This window comes from Cupressus sempervirens, chromosome 6 (genome assembly GCF_028749045.1).
Source record: "Cupressus sempervirens isolate cs-2001-9-10 chromosome 6, ASM2874904v1, whole genome shotgun sequence".
Taxonomy (NCBI): Eukaryota; Viridiplantae; Streptophyta; class Pinopsida; order Cupressales; family Cupressaceae; genus Cupressus; species Cupressus sempervirens.
Window position 1 is genome coordinate 366,413,889 of NC_143123.1, and position 10,203 is coordinate 366,424,091.

At 37.7% G+C, this 10,203-nt stretch overlaps 1 protein-coding gene across 1 annotated transcript; it reads left to right on the plus strand.

Moving 5' to 3' along the window:
• The first annotated feature begins 3,655 nt into the window (after nucleotides 1–3,655).
• Nucleotides 3,656–6,594, plus strand: LOC149552605 (uncharacterized). Its single transcript, XM_089788199.1, has 2 exons — nucleotides 3,656–5,765; nucleotides 5,854–6,594. The coding sequence occupies exons 1-2, from the start codon at nucleotides 3,837–3,839 to the stop codon at nucleotides 6,283–6,285; spliced, it is 2,361 nt and encodes a 786-aa protein (XP_089644325.1). The 5' UTR covers nucleotides 3,656–3,836; the 3' UTR covers nucleotides 6,286–6,594.
• The last annotated feature ends 3,609 nt before the right edge of the window (nucleotides 6,595–10,203 follow it).

Here is a 10,203-nt window from a genome sequence, read left to right on the forward strand (position 1 = left end):
TTTCAACTTCTTCCAATACTTCTCTGTGTTGTCTGCTTCACTTGATATACAATGAGAATATTTCTTTTTTTTTTAATTCTAACCGTTGTCGATGGTATAACAAACTCATCGAATCATCTTTGGCTGGCATTGATAGTTTGATGGGGTTTGTCATCGATGGTATAACATACTCGTCGAATCATCTTGGCTAGCATCGATAGTTCGACATTTTGAATTAGTTGTTTGGCACTAACATGTAACATAGATGGGGATGATTTTCAAAGGATCTTCTTGTCGATACATCGTTGGATGTGGAATGTGTCAAAACTTTGACACATTTCTAGCGATGTTGAATTTTGACCTTTAACTGTCAGAACTTTGACCAAAATCGCATTGAAAAATAGGTCTAAATTTACTAATGTAAGTGAATACAATAGAAAGACCCAAAAGTAATAGATAATGGAATAATTTATTTAATGATGTTATCACATGTGTAATCCTAATTTCTGCAATGGAACATAGTGTATTCCTAATGAATACCCCTATGATCCATATACCTACTAGAACAGACACCAGAAAGAAGCCCTTTGCATGTATACACCACTAAACAAGCCCCCGACGGGCCTCTATACGCACTAGAACATGCCTTGTTATTCTATTATAGTGGTGTTGGTTACTAAGTCCATAGGAAAGGTTTAGATAGTTTCTACAAGTCAGTTGCACATGACATTAACCCCCAACCATAAGTCACTGTGAGTTGACTTTGATGACATCTATCAGATTCTTCCTTAGGGTTAGTCATATATTCTAGCATATATGGCATTGTTTTAGATTAGCCCTTAAAATGGTAGGGGTTGGGTAGTTTCCATCCCACTTGCTAAATGGAAGTGCATTCTAGCAACAAGTGTGTGGGAAAGAAAATATAATAACCCTCTGCATTGACCAGACAGACCCTACTATTTTATGGGAAATGAATGGGCATTTATAGTCAGGAAAAATCTTGTAGGGTAAGACAAGCTTATAAAGGAGGAAATATTATCATAGCCTAAGAGCTACCCAGATTCGCTCGTACAATAGTAGAGAAACTATAATGGGGTGGGTCATAGGTACAACTGAATGGGCCCGTTTAGTTGCAAGCATAGGAATGCATATTGGGAATAGGAATGGCTATTCCAATAACAACTATTGTTTGGAATGGGTGTAAGCTCATTTTAAAGGAAAAATGGGAATATGTATTCTTGTTTCTTATTCCAACTGATGAACCAAACAGAAAATAGACAACATATTCCAAATTTTCTATTCCTATTCCAGCAACCGAACGGGCCCTATATGTTGATCTTTTCCTACCATTTTCACACATTTTGGCTTTTCTCCCATCTCCATCTCGTCCATTTCCACCAATTTATTCCATTCATTATCACTACTATAGTTTTGGTTTTATTATCATCAAAGTGCGCATCATTTTTTTTTAGCTGTACCGTATATTCATAATTGAATCTTTAGCTTCGACATCCTAGAGAGGACCTATGTATGGAACACACTGACTAGCCAAGGCAACTGGCAAGAACTACTATGAGCATCACATAACATAAACATATATCCTCCTAGGGGTGGAGGTAGGCGACTAAAGTTCTCACCCCTACTAAACTACTTATACCTCCCTCAATTCCCCCTCCTTAGTATAGTTGTTGGGAGGAAGTTAGTTAGCTATATAGAGAAAGGATTGATGCTCTTCTAGACCAAAGGCTCTTCCAAACTAGAGCCCTTCTATCTATGGTTGAAAGCTCGAGCAATTGCTAGGAATCTTGAAAAATCGCTACCCCTACTATTATAAGGGGAGTTTAGGGAAGGACATGTAATTAGTTAGGTTATCCTCCACCACATAATAGTAAGGCTTGGGGGGTCAAGAATGAGAGTAGAGTATGATTGCACTCCTACCCGGACACCCCTCTTGAAAGAAAGGTCACTAGTTGTTTGTTATTGTTCCTCATTGTCGACACTCCCATTGTATAATAGGGGCCTTGAGCCAATGGAATCTCTTTAACCTGTAGGATTAGCTCTCACCGCTACCTTTTATGAGTGTATAATAATAAGTGTCTTTTTTAACATTTGAACAAAAATGAGAAGGGTTCTTTCTTTCAATCTTTTAATGCAACTTTCAAATATTTGAAAGGAGTATCAAAATATAACTAAAACATGAGAACCCTTGCCACACCTAGGAACATTAAAACTTGAAAGGCTAACACTAAGGGTAACCTTTCTAATTACCACAACAAGAAGTCACTAGTCATCACAAATAAGAAATTAAAATGTGAGAAAATCGCCCCAACACATAATGGGGATGTAGCACACTCTACAAAAACCTCAGCATAGCCTATGACTACCACCACAAAAACACCTAATCCTCCCATATTAAGTAAGAAATGCCCCTAAATGCACAATTGCAAGAAGATGTCTCCTAAAAACAAACATCCAAAGTAAGGAAACTCTAACAAAGAGAAAAGATTGTAGCTAGGGCATGAACCTAGCCCACAGATGATTCGAAGCTAGCATTCAAGATTTGCACTCTCCTCCAATTGTCCTCTAAAATTCATTGAGAAGATGTTAAAAAAAATAGGTTTTTAACTATTTTAATGACACTTTTATATTATGGTGTTTTTTTACAAGAGAGGACAACAATTAGTAATTTTGTAGAGTTTTATTTAATAGCATTTATATCAAACTTATAGATACATATACAAATACAAATATACATATACATATACATTGTACTTTATATATAGTAGGATATCATATAAAGTGTATGTACCACAGTATTCATACATTTGAACATTTTTAATATAGATACAATAAAGATTGAAGTTGATAGTACACCAATATATCTACAAATGTCTTTTCAATAAATCAAAAGACTTTTATAATACATGACTATTGACATAATCTTTTATTTTTATTTTTATTTTTCTTTAAATCATTAACTTACAATAAAAATCACATATATATATATATATATATATAATTTTAAATTATTAAAAAATAATATAATAAAAAGTTATATCGAATAATAAATATCGCTAAATATTCATACAAATAAGTGAGATACCGTGTCTATATACAAATGAGCTCAAATGTGAGTAAGTGCAACTAATACCTTTCATTCCTAATATTATATTATTATTATTTATATAATACGATTTCTGTTGTAATATAAAATGCAGAATTTTAAAAAACTAGTTTTGAAAGCACATTTTCTAAAATATATAGAAGTTCTGAAATTGTCATGATTGACTTTGAAAAATGGAACAAAATATCATACCTTCTCAGATTGGAAACGGTCAGTTTCCTTGAAATTTTGGACGAGAAAGATAATTTAGTAACTCGATAAATTAAACTAAATTCCTAACTTATCTTTTTATAATGAAAACAGTCAAATGAATCTTAAAGTCAAGTCAGTCGGTGGAAATGTTAACAATTTAAAATTGTTCGAGTTTGGAACTTTTCAAGAAATTCTGAAATAGTCACAAGTCTCACAAGAGAAGGAAAGAAGAGGGCGGAAGTTTGATTGAGGAGAGTGCCGCGCAATATTTCTCTCCACCCGCTTTTCCCCAAATTAAATCATTCTTTCGTGCTTCGATCCTCCTCCCATTAACGTGCACGCAATCGAACAAGTGACGTAAGTGCGGAGAACGGGTTATGGAGAAACGGAGGCATCTCGAAGCTCAGATCGAATTAAATCCAGCATGGCAAATAGATTGATAAGCACTATTGAGTATGCGGTGTAATTCAAATTTCAATGCAGAATTCTGTTAAAAAGGGTAGATAATCGATCTGGAGTCGCAGATCAACGAGATTTTCCGATGGATCAATCGCAAGATCAAGCAATCGAAATAAGACATTCTACGAGCCCAAAAGGAAGCGGTAGCAATATGAATTCAGAAGGGCTGCAGACGCAACCATCGATAAGCAGAGCAGCTCCTGAAAAGAGAATATTATTGTTTGCTTTGAGGCTGGCCCTTCTGGAGAAGGCCGCGACTGGCCTGGGAAGTCTTGCTTTTATCTGGGCCACCGTCGTCCTCCTCGGGGGCTTTGCAATTGCTTTAGAAAGGGCGGACTTCTGGTTCGTCACGATTATACTAGCCACAGAGAGCACCCGCGTCTTCAGCCGCAGCCACGAGCTCGAATGGCAGCACGAAACAACGTTGTCCGTCGCGGAATTCAGGGAGAACGCCAAACAGGCAAGTTTCAGATTCTTCAACGCCGGCCGCTTTTTCTGCGCCTCTATTTGGGCAAAATTCTCGGCCAAAGACATGGAGAAGAAGAGGTCTGATTGGGGTCGTTGTAAACAGAAAAGAAGCCGTCCTGCTTCAGATGATCCGCTGGTGCAATATGTGGTTTCTCGGAACGTAAACAGGCTTCTTTCCGCGGCACAGTTGTTGTCCGCGGCTACTTGTATTGGCTTGTCTCTGTGGAGATTATCAGGCCAAAACTACGGCGAGGTTGCGGGCAGCAGCGACAAGCGGAATCGGAGGCCGGCTTTGAATGTGTTCTACGGCTTGGCTGTGGCGGAGGCGCTGCTGTTCTTGGTGGAGATGAGCTACTTGCAATGGAAAATGAAGGTGCAGAAGCTTCTGGTCCAGGTGATGGACGAGTTCGGATTCGAAGATAAATTGGAGGGCGCGCTTCGACGGTTTTTCTACGACACGTACTCGCTGTCCATCAACGGAAGCGTTTTCGACGGTCTGAAGATGGATTTGGTCTGCTTCAGCGTCGATCTGCTCAAGTCTGCCACCGACCACGGGCAGCTGACAGGCGCCCGGGTACTAGCTGCCCTCGTCCACGACTCCCGTTTCTCCGAAGAAACGTTGCGGTCGGTGGGGATAATGCAGGACATGGTGGAGCGCCTACTGGAGATGCTCAACTGGAAGAATCGGCACGAACAGGAGGTCCGAAAGGCCGTGGCGGAGATTGTTTGTAGTTTTGTTAAAAAGAACCGCAATTCGCTTCGTGTGGCGCAGATTCCCGGGGCCGTGGAATCCATTGCTTCGTTGCTCTACGACTCCACACGGTCGAGTGAGCCCCGAGACTACGATTACACGGGGTTTAGTCTTCTCGGCCTCCGCATCCTCAAAAATCTGGGGACGGACCACGGTAACTGTGCAAAGATTGGTAGCACCGAATCCCTGCTTGCCAAAATCATACGTTTTACGGACGTACATGGTGGGAACTCGTCCAAGGCTTTGAGGCTCTCCCTGCAACTGTTGAAAATGCTGGCGGCGAGTAAGGGTGAAACAGGGAACGTGTTGAGAAAAGACATATTGAGAAACGTCTTCACGATAAGCAATCTCAGAGAGTTTCTTCTCTACGAAGGCTCCGACCGCTTGCGACTGCAAACACTCGCAATTGAGACGCTCACCAGCCTTGCTCTCGAAGAGGAAGGAAAGGAGAGCATCGGAAGCACAGGCGGAGTTTTGGGTAATCTTTTCTCTGTGTTTTTCATGGAGAGGATTAATACCAATGAACATGACGACACGAGGCAACTGGTGAGCAAAGCAGGAGAAGCCCTCACCCTGCTTGCACTTCACAACAGTCGCAACTGCGAGGCGATGATAAAACTCAAATTAACGCGGCATCAGAGACAAAATGGGAATGCGATCGGAGACCTGATTGGTGTGCTGAGCGATCCTCTTCAGGGAATTCACGCGGCAAGAATTCTTCGCAACTTCTGCGCTTATTGCGATCAAACAGATTGCGACGAGCTCAGGGAAATCACCAATGCGGCAACGCAGGTAAAATACCTTTGACAAGTTTAGATTGTTTTTAAGTTATGATTAATTATGTGCTGATGCACAGTTGGACTGTTTCTCTGTTGTTCAGGTCTTAAAGCTTGTGATGGAGGAAGAGGACGCAGTTCATCAGGAAGCTGCCATGGGACTAGCCGCTCAAATCTTCAAGTCGCTCAACAAATCAAGCATGGATAATGTTTTTTACGAGGCGGGGATCACTCAGAGATTACTTGTAAAGCGGTTGACAGAGTTTTTGCTGAGACATCCTCGTCCGTCAATCAAGGTCCCCAATATTAGAAGATTTTGTATTGAGGTGCTGATTTGTATGGTGGAGAAAGACAAATCGTGTGTTATTAATGGAGAATATAGGGAGGAATTGGAGGAGTGTTTGGCGCGTGTGGAGGAAACAACGTCGGAGTTGGAGAGTTACAGTAGTTTATCAGGAAGCATTGGTCTCACCCGACACCACATCACCATCCATTCCCTTGTAAACACTGCGCTCTCATTGCTTTCTTCATCTTAATTCATAGAATGTACACAATTTCACTGTACAAACTGCAGACACGGTATTTCTAACTTGTTGAACAAGGAATATGGCACCATGTTCCCAACATTATGACATCTTACATTCACCGCTTATTTGAGGCTCTGCAATGGATGCCGTGAACATTCACCTCCTCGCCGAACTTTCGTTGTTATCTACTTCTGTTGTGAATAGTCTTACAAGTTATCTTGCAGACGCGAGATGAGAAACTTGTGCACTTTGTATAAAATATGTATCTCTGTCTGATTTTTGTCATAATATTTATCTTGTCTAAAGTTCCCTCGATCAGAGTTCTGAGCAATCCAACCGTTTTACATTTGGGTTGTGTAGAAAATTGATAAGCGTCAAGGTTCTTCCCAGCTGGTCGTGAAAATTTGTTGCACGCGACCTATTCGTCGAAGTTAATCATGAAAAGTTTAGACGATTTATTCAAATTATCCTTATCTAAAAGATGTCATTAAGTTGAATTATACTTTTTCTTCTATTCTTTCCATTTTTATTTATTTAAATAATAATAATAATATATTAGAATTATAAGGTATTAGTTGTACCAACTTAATTTATAATTTATTTCAATAATAACAATATATTAACTTTAGTAGTCATTGCTTCTAGAGGCAAAGACTAATGTTTTCGTCTCGCCTATAGACAATTAATTTCACCTTGGAAACTATGTGAACAAAAAATTAAACACTTTATTATATACTTTAAAGTCACTTGATTTTTCAAAATTTATTTTTATGGCTTTTTCTTGTTTTCTCATTGGCCCATAATAATTTTGCTAGGGGTTTTATATTTTTCCTATTACTAAATTATAGGAAAAAGTTTGTAGTCAATTAGAGAACAACATTAAAAAGATTAAAGCATTTACTAATGTATATTTTTTATGCACATATGTCAGAGATGAAACGATTCATGCCGAAAGAGGTGGACATTTTCAGAAACCGTTTTATAAGCAAAAATTATTATTATATAATAAAATTGGACAGGCGGCAGAGAGGTTGTCACTTGTATAGGTTAATTAATATTTTTTTTAATGCAACATTTAACACTCCAATCAGTGAGTTGACATTGGTTCATGTGGAGAATGGAGTGTTAAATAAAACAAGTGAGTTCAACTTTTATTTGCTTTGGTGGCTTACAAGATCAAATTAGCATGGGAACAAGGGGAAGTTATGAGGATACTGTAATAGATACTACCTTCCCTAGTTTCTTTTTTTTCCTTTGTGTTTTGCTCGTGAGCTGCATTGCATCTAGGTCTTCAATGCCCTTGCATAATAATTTGTTTGTTTTAAATTATCATCATTCACAAGTTTTTGCATACGCAGAATTTCACATCTTATAAATCTCTCAATTTTCTTTACAAAAATATGTGTTTGAAATAACCTTGTTTGTTAGAGAATTTTTTTTTTGTGAACTTTGTAGTTGTTGCCTACAATGAGACAACACCTCTTGAGATAATTTACAAAGCACGTAGGGCACTCGCAGAATCCTCTCAATGTGCAAACTTCGAAAGATCCCATATATGTTTAATTTTTTTTCTCAACTTTGTAGTACTTTTCCACACTGTTAGGCTTTTTTTTTTAGAGTGGTTATGTGAAGTGGAGCCAATTCCCATTGATTTTATCTCTTGGTGTGTTGCACAAAAGGATATAATTTGAAATGAAAATGTAAGGGTTACTTTGAAGTGTATATCCTATGGAGTTTCAAGTTCTTAGGGACTTTTCTAACTATTCAACATTGGACGATTGTCTAGGTTATGTCACACATGAAGGGTTTGTAGCAGTTTCAGTAAACTATTTGTGCTTGGAAATGAGAAAGGTGTAGAAATATTAAAATGAATATTTAATTTTCTGTCAATCTTGTTCAACATGTCCAATCTTTTCAAATTATTTCTATATGAAAATAAACAAAAGAAAGTAGACATTTTTAATATTCTATCTATTATGTTTTTTCCAATCAACTCCTCTATAGATGAAAACAAAAATAGTGCAAAAAATGGGTCAAATTCATCCTAGTTTTCTTTAAACATAAAAATAGTGTGAAGAAAGGAAGTTTTTGTTAGGATCAACCATTGACAGAAATAACAACTACTTGCAAATATAACCAATATCAGAAAATAATAAATCGCATAGAAGAGACACAAGACACAAAGATTTAATGTGGTTCACCCAATCCCTGGATTATGTCCACCAACCACAAGTCCAATATTATTATTATCTATTTATTACAATTTGCAATCCCTTACAGCTCAATACCACTGCAAGAAGCTACAATCTCGTCATTTATTATGAAATCCCTAACCCTAAGTCATTTTATACAAGCTTTTGCCACTTACAAAATTTGGGCTAGTATAAGTCGTCCAATAGAAAAATAACAGTTGACACCTTTTACAATAGTAAATTTATTTCTGGCTTTGGGTGTGTTGCCCCTCGACCCCGCCATGTACAGTAATAGAGAGCACACTTGGGGCGTTGCCCTCAAACCCCTATAATAATAATCTGGGGGGGCAACATGCCAAATAAAGTGGACGGAATAACCTCCAAGTCTGATTAGTCTCCACATCACAATAATCTCCCACTTTGAAACTGATCACACTCCACAACAATAACTTCTCACTTGAAGACTGATCATAGCACTGCTAAACCTGTAGCTCCCATTAGAATATCAAACCACCTTGGACTCTGTTGTTCTTTTATTTTGTTTAGTCTAGAAGACCAATCGAAGTTAAAGAGGAGTTCAACTTCTCCTTTATTACTACCTTAGTAAACATATCTGCTAGATTATCATCTATATGTATCTTCTCCATCTTTAACTAGTCATCATTCAAAACTAACCGAATAAAATGGTACCGCAATTGTATGTGCTTTGTCTTTGAATATAGAGAAGAACTATTCACAAGATGAATGGCACTCTAGCTATCAGTGAACATATAATTATCCCTCTGTGAGTGTCCCAATTCTTCCATGAAGAACATAAGCCATATCATCTCCTTGGATGTCTCTGTAGCAACAAGTGTTGGAAATATGAGAGGAGTAAATGAGAGGGGAGGGGTAAATCGGTTACCATTTAAATAATTCCAAATCCCTTAGATGTCAATAAAACTTCCTTTAAACTCACAGCTCGGTTAGAACTAGATATACACTTAAACTCAGTTAACAAAGCAATCTAATATATTAATGTTTATTAACCTTTAGTAACTTAATTGCAAAAAGATAAAGCAGTAAGAAAATAACATGAACACACGAGACACTGAGATTTATTGTGGAAACCCAATATGGGAAAACCACCAATGCAACTAGTTGCAATTTTTCACTCTTCTAAAGTGAACCATGTTAGGAGCCAACCATGTTAAAGGTTACAAAAAACACTATTAGGTGTGACCCTGTTAAAGGATTTAAAGCACCATGTTAGGAGTGGCCTTGTTAGAGGTCTTAAGGCACTTCAATCTAGAAATGCCACCTGGTTAGAGGATTTACAAAATGACTGTTAAGTCAACTCTGTTAAGAGATTTCTTCACTGATTGTTAGAGAGTAATAATGATTGACCTGGTTTATGAAGCATCTGAATTGCAGATTCATATCGCTATTCTAGCTTATCATCTAGATCCTCCCTGATCATAATATTCCTTGTAGCTCCTTGGATAATCTTCTCTTAATCAGATATCCTTCTCGTTTCACATCTTATCTTCTTTTTCACTATCTCTCATATTCAATCCACAAGTTGACCTTTCATATATATGAAATACAATGTCAAGTAAGCTCGAATACCCTTTCAAACAAACAAATAAAATCCACTAAGTTGGCTTGCATAAACTAACAAATGGATACAACTAATCTGTTGAAGGTCGGCTAAAATTGGGTCACTCGATTAACATTAAACTCCTTTGGTAATTGA

Excerpts from the sequence above, each read along its gene's own strand:
- LOC149552605 (XM_089788199.1), top strand. The coding sequence starts at position 3,837 with ATGGATCAATCGCAAGATCAAGCAATCGAAATAAGACATTCTACGAGC. Across the intron at positions 5,766-5,853 it reads TCACCAATGCGGCAACGCAG|GTCTTAAAGCTTGTGATGGA; the intron begins GTAAAATACCTT and ends TCTGTTGTTCAG.